Consider the following 21,116-nt stretch of genomic DNA (forward strand, 5'->3'; position numbering starts at 1 on the left):
CATCTTCAATTTTTACAGAAGAACATCAATGAAAATGGCCTTTAAATATTGCGGCTTAATCTTGGATGTGACAACAAATATGAGTTTTTGGCATAGAGAAATTAAATTAAGAAGGAAGATAGTTCTTATGGCATAGATAAGTCCCATGTTAAAAAACAATAGGTTAAAATATTGTCCCACATACTTTTACGTACCTTTATGTATCATTATATATCACTTTATACCTATAACACACATATTTGTGCACACACAAGCCGATTGTCTTTTGAAAAAATAGTTTTTTCATTCTTTAAAATGAGGGTAAAACTGTGTATGGTATACCCTCCCCGACACTGTCATAGACAATATTTACTGATTACGATTGATTAGGGGTGAACGCAGGTCGGGTTGGCCGGTTTAGGGTAATAAATTGAACCAATCCGATTAGTTCGGTTTTTAAAAAAATGAACCCGTTAATTAAAAAAATATTTTTAACCTAACCCTTTATACGTTGGGTGGGGTGGGTCGGGTTAAAACTCGAATAAAATTATATAAATATTTCTTAGGAGTCAAAATTTTAAATAAATTTAACCAAAAATTGAAGTAAACTAGTAGTACCCCATAATTTAACGGAAGATAAATATTATTGGATATTATACGTACCGTGTACTTTTCAGTTCATAGTCAATAACTTGTAGTGTGTTATCTGTAAAATGATAATATTATTTCGAATATATTAATTAATACATCAAATACATAAATTAAAATTTCAAATTATAAAATTGTAATTATAAAATTGGGTCGGATTGGGTTAGTATGAGTTTAAAATTTTTAAATCTTAACCCAACCCATTATATTCGGTTGACAAAAATTAAACCAATTAAATTTCGGTTCCGGGTTGACAAAAATTAAACCAATTAAATTTAGAATTTTGAATAGTTTGATTCTGTCCCCGAAATAAGGGGCGGGTTGGATCGGTTTTGCGATTTGGTCGGTATTTTGTTCACCCGAAGAGTTGATTTATTAATTGATTGGTCTTTTAATCAATATTAAAATTATAAAATTTGCATGGATTAAAGAACATAACATATATTTTGAGAAATTTTTATTTTACAAAATGAACTATTAAAATGGGATATCTTATAATTTACATTTTAATTTAATTATTATGTAATTACCTCCATTTTAGTTTCATTTATATAATTTATTGATTATCCAAATATAAAGGGCCCCACAAAATATGTGATATTCACACATTCCACCCCCTCTCCTCTCCCACCATGAAACCACCAGCCTAATGAACTTCACAACCACCCTCCTCCACACCCCTCCTCTCCCCCACCACCACCACCACCACCACCACCAAACCCCCCTTAAACCCCACCATCTCCGCCGCACTCTCCTCCTAACAACCCCTCTCCTCACCCTCCCCACCCCCCTCTCCTCAGCCACCACCACCCCCTCACCAGACACCACCATCACAGACAGGCTCTTCATGGACTTCTCCATCTGCCCTTCTTTCTTCCAATCTCGCAACCTCGGTTCCTCTCTTTCGCAATGCGAAGACACCCAACTCCTCGGCCGCGTGATCCTAGGCCTCTATGGCAATCTTGTCCCCATCACAGCTTCCAATTTCAAGGCCATGGTCACTGGCACTTCAGGTTCTTGTTACAAGGGCACTTTGGTCCATAAAATTTTTCCCGGGAAATTTTTTATGGCGGGAAAGCAAGGGAGGAATAAAGGGGAGGTGAGTCCTCCGGTGAAGATGGTGAGGAATGTGGAGAGTGTGAGTGCTAAGGCCTTTGAGCTGAGGCATTCGAAAGGCGGGGTTTTGTCGTTGTGTTTGGCGGAGAATGATGATGAGGATGAGGTTAAGTTGGGGAATGAGTATCATAATGTGGAGTTTTTGATCACTACTGGGCCTGGTCCTGTTCCTGATCTTGATAGTAAGAATATTGTGTTTGGGGCTGTTCTTGAAGGTGAGGGTTTTAGTAAAGTTTCGGTCTTTTCGGTTTTTTTTGAATTGGATTAGTATTGTTTTTGCTGTTGTTTGTTTATTTGATTGATATGTGATTAAGGATTGTGATTAAAGTTTTGATCTTTTTGATTTCATTGAATTGGATTATAATTGTTTGTGTTATTGTTAGTTAGGTGATTGTGACACACAATCTTCGAGTAGACTACAAATCTAGAGAAGATTATATTGTGCATCTTATGCTCTATTATATATGATTTCGTTGAATTGGATTAGTATTGTTTGTTGTTAGTTATTTTTTGATTGATGTGTGATTACAGATTGTAATTATATTGTGATTACAGTTTCGATATTTTCGATTTCATTGAATTGGATTAGTAAAATATGTGATGTTCACAATCTTTTCGAGGGTTTTAGTAAAGTTTGTGTGAGGGTTTTAGTAAAGTTTGTGTGAGGGTTTTAGTAAAGTTTCGATCTTTTCAGTTTTGTTGAATTGGATTAGAATTGTTTGTGCTATTGTTTGTTTGTGCTATTGTTTGTTTATTTGATTGATGTGTGATTAAGGATTGTAATTAAAGTTTTGATTTTTTCTACTTGTGAATTGGATTAAAAATATTTTTGTTATTCTTAATTTATATGATTGATATGCAATTAAAGATTGTAATTAGTTAGGTGATTGAGGTTAGGGGGTTGAGGGCAGACACCCAATCTTCGAGTAGCCTACAATGCTAGGGAAAATTACATTCTACATCTTATGCTCTACCATATATGATTATTTTAAATTGGATTAGTATTGTTTGCAGCATTGTTAGTTTATATGATTGATGTGTGTTTAAAGATTGTGATTATATTGTGATTAATGTTATATGTTGATGGGAAATTGAGGTTTTGATGGGGCTCGAGTGCAGACACACATTTCTGATACTCGAGTCCTCGTTTACTAAATCTCAATTTTAGGGAAAATTATGTTATGCATCTTATGCTATATTAGATATGGTATCTATTGGAAAGATTGTACTGTTTCTACTTATGGTGTTTAGGACTAGAGGTAGAAGTAAGGTCTTCATACATTTTACAAAGTGCTGGTTACAACTGGGATATGCTTGGTATATCTAGATGGTTTCTGCAAATTTTTGTGTGCAGTGACAAATCACAAATAAATGTATCACTTGTTTTTGTTTGATTTACTTAAAATGTGGTGAATTTGATGTTGGGGACAAATCAAGTCTAAGACGTTCTTTTTGTCTATTCAAGATTTCAAGGTGGTTCCACTTTTGGTTCTCCAAGGTGCCTATTTCAGCGTTTAGTTATGCACTCAGATTAATTTAATGACCGCCTGCAATTCGTTAGTTTATTTAGGATTAAGCGCCTTGCAATGATACCTCACTCAAAAAGTATAGTTGGACTTTGTCAAAATTTCTCATAAGACCACTGCTAATCTAGGAAGCACCGACACTGATACGGCGACACGGGACACGGGGATTCGTCAATTATCAAAGTGTCCTGGATACGGGACACGGCAAAAAAAAGTTATAAAAATATATAAAAAATATTTGTATATGTGTTATATATATAGATGTATGTATATATGTAGGATTATAAAAGATGAAGAGGGGAGGTTATAAAAGATAAAGAGACACAAAATTAGGATTAATATAAGATGGTTTGGGCTTTTAAAAAAAGATGTTTTTTTTTTAAATGATTTTGGGCTTTCCTATATGGGCCGAGTCGGTGGGCCGTGTCGGTCGCGTGTCGAACCCGTGTCGGTCGCGTATCGGTTGTCTTTTTCTGTCGACACGCCATGTGGCGTGTCGGACACGTACTCAGCCGTGTCGGTGCCGTGTCGGCCGTGTCCGACACGCATACGACATCCTTTTTGGAGTGTCAGTGCTTCCTAGCTGCTAATTGATCTTTCTTGTATGACGTATTAGAATTTAGAAGTACTTCAAACTGCGATATGTCGGTTCCTTGCTCCCTTTATAATAATTGTTCTTGTTAAGCTAATTTTTGAAACGAGAATTTATTCATAACTATTAAACTTCTGCGAACAAAGAGAATAAATTTGCAGTAATTTGTAGAATAAGTTGTAGAGGTTGAGCTTGTATTACTTTTATGCAAAATACAAAGCTGCTGAGTGGCTTTATTTCTTTGGTAACTTTTTGCACACAGATACTTTCATTATGTTCTTAGTCCAAAACTGAATATAGATATCTTTGGAGGCAAATAAAGCTGCCAGGGAGGTGGGGGGGGGGGATTCTAGTTATCGAAATCTAAACTATTGTTTAATGCTTTAATCAGATTGGAGTTGTACTCCGACCTCCAAGCATTACCAAAGAAAGACGTTTAGGTTACTAGTTTGCTGTTTATTGCAATCAATGTGATCAGCAAGTGCATATTAGTATTTGTTTCCCATAAATTTATATAAAGCTCATGAAGTTGGCCATATAAAAAACCACAAAATTGAAGTGTTCTTCATGTGTTTTTTAAAACATCCATTATTGGTTATATTTTAACAGGTTTGGATGTAGTGACATCCATAGCTGCAATTCCCACTTACAAGCCAGGAGAACGAATCCGGCAATATAACGAGCTGGCAGAATTTTTTGGAGATGAGAGAGCCAAGAATGCCCGTGCAATCTGGAACAAGCCCCTTCAGACTGTATATATCAGCGACTGTGGAGTGCTCAAAGTGGCGAAGACAACTCTCTCTCCTACTCTACCTTGACAACAATTTTCATTGACTTGAGGTTCTTGCTCTCGCTATATACTCACATTGATGTGTTATATGTTAATACCACCAAATTCCATTATTCATCTCAATGAAAAAGTTTCACGACATATGGAAGAAAAACTAATTTTTATACTTCAAATTCGTCAATCCACCATGTAACCATGTAGTCTTTATCTTTATATACTCTAATCTTCCAATATGATAAGCAGATAAATATGATCTTGATATTCCATTATAGCTCTACATCCAACTCATATATGTTAATTTTTATAATGGTTCAACTAATAAAGTAGTTTTATGTAAAAAAGTCTGTTTAGAAGAATCTAGCTTTCTCTGCCATTTTATTTTTTAAGTATGGAACATCAAACTGGCAGGCTATCATTATTTCATTTAAATACTACTAGCCTTCCAGTAAACTTTCTAGATACAAACAGAAAAAATATTATGAGCTAAGAATTCAAGGTTATAGGCTTCACCCTCCCTTCCCCATGGCCTTGTCAACAAAATATGATTTATACATTTTCATTAATCTTCAACTGAATTTAGAGCACAATAATGATTTAGATGGGATGAAGTAGTGGAAGTAGTGCCCCTGTATCTTTTTCTAAATTAATCGGTTTTGTGTCACAAGCATCAAGAATCCTCTTACCTAGTGTAGAATGCTTTGGGCCGAGGAATTTGTTAAATTTTTATCCTCTTCCAACTTCAGCCCTATCTTATAAGTTGTACAGGCTTCCTTAATATGATTAAATTGTGGATAGCATATCATATAAATTGTTTTATGCTCTTATTTAGAAAACATTTGGTATTCCTGAAGTAAGACCCTATGTTTCACATATATGTAGAAGAGATGTAGAGGACATATGCGTGATATTTATAGTTTTGTGTTCGAATTCAAACTATCTTAGCCTGCAAACTACACAACAGTGAAATACATTCTTATTGTAGTGAATCTTTTATCTGGGAATTGTAAACTACATTTCTATGTTCACATTTTTAGTGAATCTTATCTACATATTAAGGGGAGTCTGTTAAATTTAGTGGATTTCCGAGGTTTATAGATTTTGAAAATTAAGATGGTTTTCTGTGGAACATGAGACTCTTTATGTATTAAGCTCTTCTTCTTAGACATAAGCCCTTAGGACAGTTCTTAACTAACTGTATGTGAGTGTGAATGGAGTACTTGATTTGTTTGCCAATATCCATAAATTTTAGTATGCAAACTTGGCTGGGTCAGTTGAGAAGTTACCAACATTTATTATTTTGTTCATGGAAGGCAACTTCATTATGGAGTATACTTTGAAATTAAAAGTTGTACTCCATAGAAACGTAAGACCGTAAGAGTGCTGCAAAAAGTTGGGACAGGATTCAACTAGTTCTTTTGTAATCTTTCATGAGGTCCACTGAAATTAACAGGAACATTACTTAGTTTACTCCTATTGGCTTCTGAATCTCCCTCTTTTTTTGGGTTCCAAGATCTACTAAAATATGGAGTAAAACATAGGAAGCATTTTCCATATGTCCTCAAAGACAGGGTATATGGAGAGTAAGATACAAGTAAAGATGTTATTTCCCTAAAGATCTATGCACACAACACTCAGTGCAGTGTGGTAGTATATGCCTATCGGAAAAGCCTGCAAACTACTGTTTTAGTTGTATCTATTTCAATGACAATGTGAGTGGACTGAAGGTGGATTCAACGGTGTAGTCTACCCAGGGTCACAATTTAGTAAAGTTCTCTAATTTAAATAAAAAAATCCGAGGTTTGTTATTTTCTGTTCTTATGAATCTGTTTTAGAGACTTGCAAGGATAGTTACCAATCATCAATATTCTTCGCCCTTCTGTTTGTGCCTTTTGTTTTCTAAGACCGCATTTTGTATATTAATCAATACAAAATGTTCTTTTTTTGAGGTTTTACATTCTCCATGCTCATCCTCATAAATCAACAAAAGTTTAAAGTTCTCTTAAATTCCACCTCGTTTATTCGATTTACTATATGTATGTGTGCTGGCTTACAAACTGCGGGAAACAAAGAAGCAGCGAGCCAGCGACTACACAAGGATTTGTAATCAGGGATGAAAACGAGTTGTGATTTTAACTGATGGATGCTGAATCCAGATCTGGATTGGTTTCTAAATGTCAAACCCTAATATTTGTTAGTTATCGCACCTGGCAGTGATAATAGATTTTTCTTGATGTAGGATCAGAGTGTTTCTGCTGTGGAAACTGTACATGAACATGTCATCCTCCACTTGTTAGTTACAACAACCGGTTTTTCTTTTTGTACTCTGAAAGATTGGACACAAATGCAGGGATGTTTTCTTTGGGGCCATGGCCCCTGCAGGTCTTTTTAAAGATTTCTGCCTCTATTTAAATTAAAGACAGCTTATAAATAGCAAATATATACTTCTTCAGTAGATATAGGTTATTAGATGTACTGAGAATGATGAGAGAGTAGCTGTTAGCGTGTACTCGTGGTACACACTAGAAAAACCGTAAATTAAAACTAGTATGGTATAAAAATGTGGGTTAAATCATCGTAAAAAAAATTAACGGCACTTTGTCCTGTGGTTTAGAAAAATATTAAATTTCCAACTACATCGCAAAAATGTTAAATCACGTATGATATCGTGTGGTGCGTACAATTTGCGGTTTCGTGTGATGTTACAAACACATCCAGGCGCCATGTATCAAGAAAATGAGGACTTTCTTAGCTAACTACACATATTATGCTCAACAGACCTCTCCAAGAAATGTGATCCTCTGTTGGTTGTCCTTTGATGATCCTATGCTCTTTTCTTCTACTCCCCTCTTTTGCAAACTCTGGTCACCATTAAATCATACTAGCCTTTCTTAATCTCTTGCAATAAAGTGTGTAGCGTTAATAGGCTATATGTATTCAGTTCGGACCAGAGCCTGCAGAATAGGCCTGAGATGATAAAGAGATATATATAGATAAGGAGGCAGACACTGTTTCAATCTGTATACAAACGGGACCGCTTCAACTTGGCTCCTTTGGTTTTTTGACACATTTGAATGTAAAATTCATTTTTATGGGATAGGTGTTCAAAATTTTGCAAAAATGGCACAGAACGTCACTATTCTTGGGTTCTGCCATTGATACTTAGAAGTAGTGGTGTTCTGTGCCATTTTTGCAAATTTCTGAACAGCTATCCCATAAAAATGAATTTTACATTCAGATGTGTCAAAAAATCAACGGAGCCCTTCAACTTTGGTCAATGTCTGCAGGGGCCAAAAATGAACTAAACAGTACTGAGTTATACCAGGTTGACTAATGAATTGCATAATTTGCATTTGGTAAACTAAAATCAAACATAATGGAGAAAGAGTCTGTTAGTGCTAAATTCAAACATTCAAAACTACGTGCAAAAAATCAAAATGACAAGAACAATGAGGTTTCTGGTTCCCAGATAAACGGTTATTACAACTCGAGCGGGCTCGTTTAATTTTACACTTAATCGAGACTAAACCTCTACCTGAACTCGGCTAGTTAAATTTTACGAGCCGAGCCGAGCCGAGCCGGCTCGAGTAATTAAATGAGCTGGAACCTCTTGCCAAACTCTTAAACGAGCCAAGTCGAGCCCATTTAAACGAGTTCGAGCCGGGCGAGCTCGCGAGCCGGTCGACTCGAATTACAGACGCATGACAATTGCTAAAACAGGACCACAAAGACAAATCATCAAATATATAAAAAGCTATAAAAAGCCAAAATAGCAAAAATAAAATAAAATAAATAAAAAGCCAATTTGCAATTATATCCAGCAACTCTCATGAATACAGTGATAGCCAAACATGGACCACTGTTAGCCAAACATATCCTTAAGAAAAAAGTCACTAAAAATAAGTAGAGAAACTGGAAAAGTAAGAATTATTAAATTTTGAAACTTTAAAATTTCAGAAAATGTTAATTTTGGTGGAATTGTGAAAGTAATAGGTGAATAGACAAAGGGTTTGTCACATATGTTTAAAGAAAGGGACCACTTTAAATTGGGCCAAACAGGTCCTTACAAAAAAGGGAGGTTATTAAAGATTTTTATTACTTATCTTGATAAAAGTTGTTGTGTACAATTAATCAAATCATAGGTAAATGAAGACAGATTCTTGAGTTGTCAATCTTGTCAAATGTAATGTCTTATGTTTCATATACACATCCCATCCAAGTCCTATCAACAAGGTACCGTAGCCAGCGATAAGTATTTCCCGGTTCAGAACGGACAACCGAAAATTAAAATTTTGGTTCTAATTTTAATTAACATGGGTCGTATTTGATCCTCAATCTTTTTGGAAATTTCAGTTTTTGATTCAGTTTAATTCTAGCTTATTGTTCACCTCTATCAGTATTTACAAAATGATACTCCCTCCGTCCCTCTCGATTGTTATCGTTTCTGGAAGAGTGTCCGACACGCATTTTAAGATGAAGAGAAAATATAGTTCTTTAATTTTTTTAAAAAAATTATTTTTCTGAATAAAAGTTTAGACATTCTATTTTTATTCAGAAAAAGAAATTTTTTAAAAAAAGTTATAAAACTATACTTTCTATTCATCTTAAAATGCGTGTCAGACACTCTTCCAGAAACGATAACAATTAGGAGGGACGGAGGGAGTATATTATAATAAAACTATATCATGAACAATTAATTATTCTCGTCTTATAAATTATAGCTTAAAACCCGTGCGATGCACGGATCGCACAATTTTTTTTAATTTTATATAATTTTTTTTTAAAATTGAATTCAATTTTTAATTTTGTTTATTTAACACTTTAAATGATGACTTCATAATAATTATATTTGTAGACGTACATGTTCATAATTTTTTAGAACATTTAAACTTATTTAAAGTGATATTATTGGTAAGGAGAGAAATATTATTATAACGAAATTATTATTTTATTGAGGGTAAAAATATAATGTCTTCATTATGTTGGTACTTTAAAAAATATTATTTTAGTAAATTAATTACTTAATCGAGTAACAGTAATTCTATAAAAGATATTTGAAAAAGACTATATTACTGATTGAATGGTATAATTTTATTGATAATTTTATGTGTATGTTAATAAAAAAATAATATTTATGTTTTAATTAAAATTTGATTTTTACTTCACATCAATAGGATGCAAATTATACTTAATCTAATATTAATTTGATTATTTCGGATTATTGGTTTATATTTTTTTTATTTTAGCCCAATGCTCAATACACCGACCAAATCAAACTAATTATTTTTAGTTTAATTTTATTTTTTTTAAGTGTGGATCAATAAGATAATTTTGTTTTAGACTGAATAATTAGTATATATTATTTTATTTTTGTTGGTTGAATTGTATTTTTATTTTAGTTTTGTGTTAGTCTAAATCAATTGTATAATGTAATTTTTTATCCTGGATAAATAAAATATATTATTTTGTTGATCCAAATTCATTTGTATAATTTTTTTAGGAGGACTGATAGTATTATTATTTTATCTTAGTCCGATTCACATGACATATCAACCAAATCTTAATAACTATATTTAGTTTACTTATTAATTTAGCCCGAAGTAACAAATTAGAATAATATAGAACTCGATATGAATTAAAATATAAATTGATAGAATAAGTTGAATTTAATATAAATTATAATGATATAGAGTCCGATATAAAATAGAATTGAAATTGGTAAAATAATAGAAGAAGTTGACTTCAATATCAATTAGAATTAGAATTGATCGACCCAATAATAGAATTGAAATAATTAAGTAGGAGTAATTAAGTAATTTTATCAAGTAACGGCCGACCGACTACCAAAATTTTAATGTTTCGTCTATTATAATATAGTATAGATTAGTTACGAAATATATTGGACATAAGACAAATGCGAAGTATACAAGTAATAAATAAGTTTTACTCCGGTCAAATAAATTATAAGTTACAAATTATGAAATATATTTAAAATTAAATACATGTGACATATTTTAATTTGGAGCCACATATAAATGAAAGTCATGGTCTCTTTATTAAAAATTTAACCAATCATTTTATGACACATAATTATGTACAAAAAAAAATTGGGATAAATCTTCAAGTATTTTAGAATTTTCCATTACATATTTTATGTTTTAAGTTCTATCTAATACCACTAGACATTAACTTAATAATTTATAATAAATTACTCTTTCCGTATCTAACAAAAACATTAATAGTATTATTAATCTTGACTTTATGCTAGGTAATAAATTATTTATTATCGAGTCATTGCCGTCCGCGTGACGGGAGGCACACAAAAGAGTTAATGGGCAATCAAGTAATTTTCTAACACGTTGCCCTAAAATGCCTTTGGGACCCACTGGTTATATGTTTAAGTGACTCAGCTGTGACTTTAGCCGCCGGCGCACGACTATAACTTAAAAATTAAAATAAAATAGGAAAAAGACAAAATATGGGGCCCACATGCCTACGTGGAGCGGACTTGACGATGTTATTTTTGTATGTACAATATTATCATTTCGTTGTCCCTTGATTGCCACTTGTTTTTTGTTTAAATTTAGACATATTTACGATATAAATTGCTTGACTTGGACGAGTACTCGGAAATATGAATTCAGCTGATACAAATTCAAATAATTTTTAAGATATTTAAAATGAGTACTCGAAAATTTAACTGATTACTCGAATTTCAAATGAAACTGAATAGAACAATTTTCGTCGAATTTTAAATTCAGACATACTTACGGTATAAGTTACTTAACTTCGACGAGTATTTCAAACAAATGCTTAAAACGAGTACTCGAAATTTTAACCGATTGCTCGAGTTTTGAATGAAACTGAATAGAACAATTTCCGTGGAAGTTTTATAACTCGTTTGCTAGCTTATCGACTCATTTACGGCCTAATTCGAAAAAGTTCATAGGATAGTTGTCTCCATCACCGTATTAAACAATGACAGGTTCGTCCGGAGACTTTGAGTAGCTACAGTCACTCTGTAACCTCTACATTTCCCTCATCTTTGTAAATTTTTATTAACAGATAGTTTTATTTTTGTGCACTATGGCTTTTCATGAGGACCACATCTCTCGTGCAATGGAACTTCACCACTACACAGATCACCACAACAACGTCGCAATCTTCCCTTCTATTTTACCTGATCACCACCTGTCTGGCCACTCCTCGTCGCCTTCCGAAGCCAATGGCAAGCCTGTTCCAACGTGGCTAAACAGCGCGATTCTTAGACAACAAAACCCTCCTTATACTTCTGAAAACAACTTTTTGCACTTGCAGACTACTAACTCTGACTCTTCTGCTTCCAACCAGTGGCTTTCCAGGGAAATTCCCCCGTGTAGCGACTCGATGATTTTGATCAGTAATCAGGAGAAGAAGTACGAGAATAATGAGAATAATATTGGGAATGAGAGTGGTGAAAGAGAGTGGAGAAATGCAAAGAGTAAGGCTGATATACTTGCTCATCCTTTGTATGATCAGCTGCTTTCTGCTCATGTTTCGTGTTTGAGAATCGCGACGCCTGTGGATCAGCTTCCGAGGATTGATGCACAGCTGGAGCAGTCGCAGCAAGTGGTGGCAAAGTATTCGATTCTTCAGCAGAATAATAGTCAGCCTCTTGATGGAAAAGACCTTGATCAGTTCATGGTAACATACATCTCGTATAACATTTACTCACATCGTATGTTTTAAATTTAGGTTTTACTATTTGAATTTAATCATCTCGAAGTTGCAAGTTATATTTCTGATGAATTGATTTCATATTTTCAATTAATTGTCTGTTGTTGCATTTAAATTGAAATTGTAACAAATAGGCATAAGGCATCTTTACTGCTTAGTTCATATGTTCTGGAAACAGTTTCTTTACGAAAAATGGATAAGTTTGTGTGCATTAGGCCTTCTTCAATGTTCACTCCACCACAAGTACTGCTTTGTTACAATCTGTGTTTTTGATGGAAGATTTTTCTCTGGTCTTCCATTATTATCGGAGAAATTATTCCTTTTTCTCGAGTCAATTGAGTACCAGTAGTCGGTCTGTTGTCGTGCTCTTTGGTTTACTTTGAGATATGATTGTGAAGTCATGGCTGAATATTGAATGGTTATCTGCCTATCTGATAAAAATTGGAATCAAGATGTCCAGATTGATACTATAGTACAATAATTTGATCATCTGGGACTCATCTGCAGAATTTGTACTTGTTCCTCCACCTTTTCCATGGAATGTCTTTTTATCTTCTGTTTTTATTCCTCAGACTAATCATTTCTAAGAAACAAATTACATTCTCCATAAATTGGTCTGAATAGAGATCAGAGGTTGAGGCTTACTGGTTACTGAGCTAATAGCTTTCGTGTTATGTATATGATGCAAGAGGTTGTTCTGGTTATTTAAATTTGCTCTTTGCTTTGTCTCTCTTTTGATGTAGACACATTATGTTCTATTGCTTTCTTCATTCAAAGATCAGCTACAACAACATGTTCGAGTCCATGCAATGGAAGCTGTCATGGCTTGTTGGGAGCTTGAGCAGTCTCTACAAAGTTTAACAGGTTCTCCTCTGGCTATTTAATTATAATTGTCTCTGCACAGGAGGTTAAGCTTCATGATACATTCATGATTCCTCTACACAAAGAAGCCTGTAAAAATGATACATATGTATTTTACTTGAATTTGCAGTTCACTGCTAATATTTTTGTTTGTTTGCATATCATTATAGGGAATACTCTTAATCATAATATTGATTTTCCTGCATCCTCATAACATCAGTTCATTTTATAATTTGGATGTCTCTTCTGAGAATAAACTTAACACCATGTTCTGGCCTTACACGAGCATCGATTCACAATAAACTAAGCTCCCATGTCCCAACTCCGTAGTCCTGCAGAAACATCATAACTGCAAGTGCCAACATAATATACTAACAATAGTGCAGTAACAGTGGTAGCTTACAGTGTAAAGTTGAAAAGGTCGAGTAATATAAAATGTGTTCTCATCCGTGTTTGTCACTAAACAGGTGTGGCACCTGGTGAAGGCTCCGGTGCAACAATGTCCGATGATGATGAAGATCACTATGATAGTGAAACTAACTTGTTTGAAGGGAGTCTAGATGGACAAGATAGCATGGGATTTGGTCCTCTAGTCCCTACTGAAAGTGAGAGGACCTTGATGGAACGCGTGAGGCAAGAGCTGAAGCATGAGCTGAAACAAGTATGCATCCCTTCACAAACTTTTACTCAGAATGTACTTGCTGCTGCTTATTTGTTTTTGGCTTTGTAGGGTTACAAGGAGAAGATCGTGGACATCAGAGAGGAAATTCTGCGTAAAAGAAGAGCAGGAAAACTTCCTGGTGATACCACTTCTCTCTTAAAAGCTTGGTGGCAATCACATTCCAAATGGCCATACCCAACAGTAAGTTTTGCCTTATCCCCTACCTGTACTTGTTTCTTTACCAAAATTTTAAGCTCAGTAGTCAATGTACGTTCTTTAGGAGGAAGATAAAGCAAGATTGGTGCAAGAGACTGGATTGCAACTAAAGCAGATTAACAACTGGTTTATTAACCAAAGGAAAAGGAATTGGCACAGCAACCCATCTTCTTCCACTAGTACGAAGAGCAAACGCAAGAGGTAGGCTGTGTAACTCTTTGTCAAGGAACCAGTTACTCTAAAATCTCAAGGTGTTAGAGAATGACCCTTTCCAGGATCTTATATTATTCTAACAGATCCTGGAAAGGGCCATTCTCTAACACTCTTGACCCTTAGGTTTACAAGATTCCTTAAGAAACTCTATATTAATTTTCAATTTTGGAACAAAGCAATGCAGGTGAAACAAGAAGTGAGCAATTTATATTATAAAAGATGTTCAAAGATATTTGGATGATTTTAAAGAGTCAGTGATGTAATTAGTCAAGCTCTGGCAAAGTGGATCATCTTATGGTGCCAGTAAAATGATGCTGCAAGTCCCTGCCTTGATGGATCGACTCGAATACACAGACTGATGAAATCAAACAAGACTGTGCAGTACACTACTCAGATACTTGCACATTCTGTAATATAATAGTCTATGGGATAAACTGATTAGCAGGGCAAATCTAAACATACTTTCTGTGCTTCCATTTGATTGCACCAGGAGTCCTTTGTTCTAAATGTTATCGAGTTTGTATAAATGGGGACTAGATGTTACAGATGATGGCAAAGCGACCAACACCTTTAATACTATTTATCATAATTTGTTCTTGCCTGAAGATTATGCTTTATAACTAGAACATGTTTTGGTTATGAAAACGCAACTAAAACTTGGCAGCACAGAAAACACTCTTCTATAGGGCTGTAATTCGAGTCGGGCGGCTCGCGCGAGCTCGTGAGCTCGCCCGGCTCGAACTCGTTTAAGTGGGCTCGACTCGGCTCGTTTAGTTAAACGAGCCGAGTTCGGGTAGAGTTTCCGGCTCGTTTAATTACTCGAGTCGGCTCGGCTCGACTCGTGAAATTAAACGAGCCGAGTTCGGGTAGAGATTTAGACTCGATTAAGTGTAAAATTAAACGAGCCGTCTCGCCCGACTCGTTAAAACCGGCTCGTTTAGCTAAACGAGCCGGCTCTACTCGACTCGTAAAATTAAACGAGTCGAGTTCGGGCAGAGGTTGAGGCTCGTTTAACTAAACGAGCCGGCTCGGCTCGACTCGATTAATCTCGGCTCGAATTACGCCCGGCTCGAAACTCGGCTCGCTCGGCCCGAATTACAGCCCTACTTTTTTACAAGCGCGCACAAAGTTGCAGGCAATCGAAGAGCAAACAAAATGTATTAAGAAACAGCCATTAGGGAAATCAAAGGAAGGGGATTCTGATGACCAAGAACTCATATTATCTATGACAGAACAGGCACTGGAAAGAGAAATTTTCATTTCAAACTTGTAAATTATCTGTACATATTAAAGTCCAACCCTACACAGACTGCAAAAATCCTGGCAACAGGACTTAACGATGAAAGTACACTTTTGGAGGAACCTTGGCTGCTAAACTACGCAACTTGTTTGCTACCTCGCTGAATTTTGGTCTTTCTAAAGGTTCTGTTGACCAACATCTCTCCATTAGTGACTTCCATTCGGAGTCACAGTACTCTGGTATTGGGGGTCGCAACGTGTTGCTCACGATCCCGCCTGTTAATGTACATGTAACGTTTACAATTAAATATTCAAGATTTGGGACAGTGACCGGAAATTATCAACATAATGTAGGTCTGCATATCGCAAGGAAAAGTTTACCAATGATTGCCCCATAATGTAGGTCTGCATATGGTTCATCTCCAGTCAGAAGTTCCCATAACACAATGCCAAAAGAGAAAACATCAACCTAGATGAACAACAAAGTCATGTTTTGAATGAATCTTTATGTGTATGGATTTGAGTCACTGTATGAGAGAAAAGGTCAAGCAAACCTTCTCAGATACGAGGCTACTGCTGCCATTTAATAGTTCTGGCGCCATCCAAGGAAGTGTTCCCCGTACCCCACCCGAGATTAGTGTCTGGCATTTGACCTTAGATAGACCTAAATCACCAACCTGATGGATCGAGATATGAGGATAGAGATCAGTGATTACAGTTGTGACGATTTAATGGTCATAATGCTGACAAAGAGTTAGGCTTTCAGATCACAAGTTGAAATAGGAAGTTAAGATTAATTTTTCTTCGATGATTAACGAGAACAGTTCAATAAGAAAGCAATATGCTAATATGGCTCCAAAGAATTATAATTACAGACCTTGCATATTGGACGGTGTGGATCGCGAAGATTGACAAGTAGATTGTCACTTTTCAAGTCGAAGTGTACTATGTTCTTTCCATGCAAGTACTCCATTCCAAATGCCACATCCATGGCAATCAAAATACGTTTGCGCTTATCAAGACTCCTGATATGATGTGGTTGAATGTTAGTTTTCAGCGAGGAATTGAAATTTTTTAATGTTTAGCACCATTTTACTAATAACAGACCAAAAAACCAATGAAAAGTATCATGGAAAGGCACATTACTTCTCATTCTTCTGAAGAGCAGTTCTTAAAGAACCATTGACCATATATTCTGTCACAGTTGCCACAGAATCTCCAGGGCCATCAAGCACAACACCATAAAATGCCACCACATTTGGATGATGCAAGTCAGCAAGATTAATTGCCTCATTCCAGAAGTCATCTCTCTGTTTGGGGACCGTAATGCAGGAAATTAGCTAGTAGCAACCACAGAAAATGGAATATAGAAGATTGACTACTGAGTGGAAAGATATGTACCATGCGTTCTTGTTCTAAGGGTTTTCCAGCAAAACATCTATTACTAATCCGTTTGATTGCAACCTCAGAACCCCTCCAATTTCCATGGTAAACTGTACCAAAGGTGCCAGAACCCAACTCTCGAAGCTCTTCGAGGTCACTATTTTTTATAATCTGTCACATTAAAAAGAGAAACAGAGGGAGTAAGGGATACTATAGATTATTATTATCTGATCAGTAAAAGATCATATTTAGTACCAGCATTTAAATCATAATATATCAAAACCTACTAACCTGTAGGCGACCGATACCATCTGACGCGGGAAATCCTAGATTTGCTCTTTCTGGCAGCTTAGAATTATTGTCCTAGTTATGAATGGAACTTGAGAGTAAGTTGAAAAAACACATTATGGGTATATATGCATATATGGAAATGGGAAGGCAACTGAGAATAAGTTATTGAAGTACCTCATCTATATCTGTATGATGCACTTCTACACCACTGTACTGAGCCCCGCTATTATGACTGGCTTCTGAAGCAGATCCACTCCCATGACTGGACAAATTATGATTAGAGAGGGATGGATGAAGAACTGGAGTAGTGGAAGCATTTAACTCCTTTTTAACATGTTCCTCTGTCGAGCCTTTTAAGATGAAGTGCAAGAATTATAAAAACATTACTTGAAACTTTTACTATGAATGCATGCAATAAAACGAGATAATTATAAGGAGTACCAGACCTCTGTTACTCCAAGCAGAGTTCTCAGTGTCCAATTTACCAGATTGATGGATGACTCTATCATCTGGTTTTAGAGTCGAACCACCAATCTTTCTGGTAGGTGGTTCTCCTATACTTCCAAATTTCTGGTCACCAAAGGAAGGTTCTTTCTTTGTTAGGAATCTGTTTGGTCTAGGCCCTTGGAGTTGAACATCGTGTCGCAGATACCAAGGATCCTGACTGCTAAAAAGAGAGTTTGAGTTATCCTCTGTATCTCCAGACCTACTAGAGGGAGATAAGGAAGATGTCCTATTGTTCTCAATATGAACTGGCTCCACACTAATAGAAGTCAGGTTTGGCTTCCCTCGTGGAGGACTTTCATTCCACTCACCAAGCAGGGCAGTTCTTTCACTGAGCTGAGGTGAATTGACAACAGGCGGTGTAGGCAGGTTGCAACAAGCAGCACCATCTGGACCTAATTGGTTGACCGCAAGCCTTGATTGAGGATGACCAGAATTAACTAAAAGAGACGGAGTCACTTCACGTGAGTTTATTGGCTGAAAGGTTTGGGAATAAGGAACTTCATTTGATAGACAAGAGAGCGTCTCATTTTGTTTGCAGCGATTTGTCTCAAGAATCACTTTAGCCTTGCTATAGACTTTATCACCGTATGGATCTGTGGTAGCTATAAGTTGTGTTTTGTGTTCCATCATATCTTTCTTTCTAGATAGATCTCCTGGCTCATTCTTGACAAAATTTTCTGAGGCCCATACAACAACTTTTTCTGTTCTGCCGTCAGATTTTCTGGGTTGATCATATACAAGAGAGGGCTCAAACGTACTTTCTTTAGGAATATATACAGGACTATTACCATAACAAGATTGAGGAGATTCATGCAAATCTGAATTTTGAGAAGATGTATCCCCAGTAGAAGTATCGTCCACAATAACCGCTTTGTTTATCAAAGCCTCCTGTTTAATCTGGTACTGTGCTTGCACCACAGGCTTTTGAACAGCATTTTCTTGGGAAAACTGTGGAACAACTCCCGTGATTACACTGTAAGGAGACTGTAAGCCCCCTGTCATTCCCGTAGCACCCTGTGGAATCGGTGTTTGAGAATGGTCATGGTTGATTTCTCGCTGCAAAACAATATCATTTCCATACTGTCTTTCAACATTAGTGGACACAAGTACTTCCCCATATTGAGGCTTTTTAGTTTCATGGTTCATTATATCCACGACTCTTAGTTGTGCTCCAGTGACTTGTTTTTCAACCATGTCTACTCCCATTGGCCCATTCACAATTCCCTTATTGATAGGTCGATATCTTGTAGAGTCCTCTGATTGGAGACTGAGATAAGAGTTCAGTTCATTTGTGCTTGATGTTGGACTATCATTTCTAGCATGTGCAACTGTATCAGAATGTGCATGAGGTAAAGCTTTCTGACACATATAACAGTCATGATATTTAGGCAATTTCTCAGGGTATACCACCTGTGGATGAGGTAACCATGCCTCAGAGATGGTAACTGGCTCAAATTGTGGACCTTGCTGCCATCCATATCCACTTGTCATTTGCGGGGAAACTTGTGTATGGTAAGTGTTGTAGCCCTGATCACTGGAGAATTGGACAACCCTCTGCCCATATGTGTTCTCATCCACATAACGTTCTAGCCGAACATGTTGGGGTTGAACAATTTGTTGAACTGGGCTTTGCTTGATATTGGCATAAGAGGAAGGACTTGTTCCAGTAATAAACTGATGAGGTGAAACATTAACAGCATTATCCCGATATTGTTGTTGGGCATACAAAGGTCCAACATTTCCCATAAGCCGAGTAGGAAACCCCATATTGGATGAATAATGTACATAATCATTGTGGTTTACGGCTTCTTGTTGAGGATCCACATAAGACTGCAAAGGAGCTGCTGCTCCAGGAAACCCCATTTGTTTCTGTTGCTGCATATCAAAACTCATTTGTGGTTGTGGCTGTTGCAGGGGCTGTGGCTGGGGTTGGGACTGAATTATAGTAACTGGCTGCACCGACATTGCAGGAGTATGAGATCTAACCATCTGAATACCTGATGGAGTAGCAGAAGTTTCAACATAAATTGCAGGGTTGGGATCAACACAAACTAATCTGTGAACAGATTCTTGAGAGGCTGCAGAATTACTTCTAGGAGACAAATCCCCAGTAGATGGTGCACGCGTAACATCCGAGTGGCCTTGACAAGTGCTATCTGCAGGCTCATTCCCACTCATATCCGAATTCTGTGTAGAAGTAACACTCAATATACTCTCTTTCCTGACTATGCCAGGGCTTCGATCAACAGCACCGTTTACAGCCTCAACATATCTCTGTCCATTATCTTCAAAGTCACCCATTTGGACACCTTCAGGAGAGTCTAACTCAGAAGTTGAAGATAAAAACATCCTTAACTTGGGAGATCCATCCATACACCTCTCTAGCAACTTTTCGTATTCATCCATCAGATGCTCCAAGTCATCGGGAGACGAAACTGAAACAAGTGCATCAAGATCTTCCTCTGGAAGCTGGTACTTGATAGCCACAGTTTGGCCATAGGCCTCGGCCAGCTTCTGAATCAGCTCCTCGAAACTCACATCTCTCCTAACACTAATAATCCTTGTCTGTCCACCAACATATCTCAATGCCCCATCACTTGGTCTAGGAAGAATCTTGCCACCAAAGCTACACAAAAACTTGACCTTCTTCCCATTATTCGAGTCATCCCCTCCCTCATCACTAGCCTGATCAGAATTATTACCACCAATTTTATTCCCAATACCATGAGTAAAACAACCATACCCAGGTGACGGAGGAGCCCCCGGAGAAGGTATGCGTTGCACCCACCCAGCCACACCAGGAACCCCTGCATTTCCATACCCTATCCCTACATACCCAGAATCAGAAACCGCAACTGAATTTCCATAACTTCCTACTCCTATATACGTAGCATCAGAAACCGGTGCATGCTGGTAATAAACAGGAATGGAATCAGGGCTTCCGGAACGAGGAGGGGTTACATAAAGCCCCTCCTCAATGTGCTTCCCAATAGCAGTAACCGGAGAAATGCGAGGCTCTTCCACCACTGCAGTTTTACCCAACTGTAGAGGCCTTAGATGATCAACAGGGACAGCACTTTGTTCGAAAGCCATTTCTTGAATCAAACAATCACAAATAACTAGCAAACTGATGCATGCATTGACATATACATAATGCAGTTACACATTCTTAGCACCAATTAATACATATACATAATAATAGAAATGACAAAAAAAACAGATTTGAAGGGCTTGCAGAAAAGATTAAAGAATGAAATCTTAGGTTTATGATATAACACAGTGGATTAACAAAGCTGGATTTCTGGTAACCAAGAATATTGAATATATGTGGAGAGAGAGAGAGAGGTACCAAATGCTAATAGTAGAAAGATTTAATATTTC

The 21,116-nt window shown here is 36.5% G+C and overlaps 3 protein-coding genes across 5 annotated transcripts; 2 read left to right on the plus strand and 1 right to left on the minus strand.

The window, feature by feature from the left end:
- The first annotated feature begins 1,250 nt into the window (after positions 1 to 1,250).
- Positions 1,251 to 7,063, plus strand: LOC141721827 (peptidyl-prolyl cis-trans isomerase CYP28, chloroplastic). Of its 2 annotated transcripts, XM_074524949.1 has the most exons (3): positions 1,251 to 1,958; positions 4,471 to 4,701; positions 6,888 to 7,063. In XM_074524949.1, the coding sequence occupies exons 1-2, from the start codon at positions 1,277 to 1,279 to the stop codon at positions 4,677 to 4,679; spliced, it is 891 nt and encodes a 296-aa protein (XP_074381050.1). In that variant the 5' UTR covers positions 1,251 to 1,276; the 3' UTR covers positions 4,680 to 4,701; positions 6,888 to 7,063. The 2 variants fall into 2 exon arrangements, with proteins under 2 accessions (XP_074381050.1, XP_074381049.1); XM_074524948.1 differs by lacking the exon at positions 6,888 to 7,063 and having other exon boundaries at positions 1,253 to 1,958; positions 4,471 to 4,922.
- A 4,535-nt stretch (positions 7,064 to 11,598) lies between these two features.
- On the plus strand, positions 11,599 to 14,920 carry LOC141721828 (homeobox protein knotted-1-like 3). Of its 2 annotated transcripts, none has more exons than XM_074524950.1 (6): positions 11,599 to 12,331; positions 13,108 to 13,228; positions 13,693 to 13,886; positions 13,956 to 14,087; positions 14,167 to 14,303; positions 14,492 to 14,920. In XM_074524950.1, exons 1-6 carry the CDS (start codon positions 11,735 to 11,737, stop codon positions 14,529 to 14,531), a joined length of 1,221 nt encoding a protein of 406 aa, XP_074381051.1. In that variant the 5' UTR covers positions 11,599 to 11,734; the 3' UTR covers positions 14,532 to 14,920. The 2 variants fall into 2 exon arrangements, with proteins under 2 accessions (XP_074381051.1, XP_074381052.1); XM_074524951.1 differs by having other exon boundaries at positions 11,600 to 12,331; positions 14,500 to 14,920.
- Positions 14,921 to 15,556: 636 nt separating this feature from the next.
- Positions 15,557 to 20,912, minus strand: LOC141721830 (RAF-like serine/threonine-protein kinase 20). Its single transcript, XM_074524952.1, has 9 exons — positions 17,675 to 20,912; positions 17,403 to 17,578; positions 17,229 to 17,300; positions 16,956 to 17,108; positions 16,701 to 16,864; positions 16,432 to 16,579; positions 16,109 to 16,231; positions 15,936 to 16,023; positions 15,557 to 15,830 (listed from the first exon to the last, which is right to left on the minus strand). The coding sequence occupies exons 1-9, from the start codon at positions 20,826 to 20,828 to the stop codon at positions 15,649 to 15,651; spliced, it is 4,260 nt and encodes a 1,419-aa protein (XP_074381053.1). The 5' UTR covers positions 20,829 to 20,912; the 3' UTR covers positions 15,557 to 15,648.
- Positions 20,913 to 21,116: the final 204 nt, after the last annotated feature.

This window comes from Apium graveolens, chromosome 4 (assembly GCF_009905375.1).
Source record: "Apium graveolens cultivar Ventura chromosome 4, ASM990537v1, whole genome shotgun sequence".
NCBI classification, from domain to species: domain Eukaryota; kingdom Viridiplantae; phylum Streptophyta; class Magnoliopsida; order Apiales; family Apiaceae; genus Apium; species Apium graveolens.

Bases quoted from the DNA above. Each gene is read 5' to 3' on its own strand.
- LOC141721827 (XM_074524949.1), top strand. From the start codon at position 1,277: ATGAACTTCACAACCACCCTCCTCCACACCCCTCCTCTCCCCCACCAC. The intron at 1,959-4,470 runs GTGAGGGTTTTA...ATATTTTAACAG, and splicing joins GTTTGGGGCTGTTCTTGAAG to GTTTGGATGTAGTGACATCC.
- LOC141721828 (XM_074524950.1), top strand. From the start codon at position 11,735: ATGGCTTTTCATGAGGACCACATCTCTCGTGCAATGGAACTTCACCAC. The intron at 14,088-14,166 runs GTAAGTTTTGCC...TACGTTCTTTAG, and splicing joins CCAAATGGCCATACCCAACA to GAGGAAGATAAAGCAAGATT. The intron at 14,304-14,491 runs GTAGGCTGTGTA...TTTGGAACAAAG, and splicing joins ACGAAGAGCAAACGCAAGAG to CAATGCAGGTGAAACAAGAA.
- LOC141721830 (XM_074524952.1), bottom strand. From the start codon at position 20,828: ATGGCTTTCGAACAAAGTGCTGTCCCTGTTGATCATCTAAGGCCTCTA. The intron at 17,579-17,674 runs GTCTGGTACTCC...TCATCTTAAAAG, and splicing joins CTCTGCTTGGAGTAACAGAG to GCTCGACAGAGGAACATGTT. The intron at 16,865-16,955 runs GTACATATCTTT...GTCCCCAAACAG, and splicing joins CCTTAGAACAAGAACGCATG to AGAGATGACTTCTGGAATGA.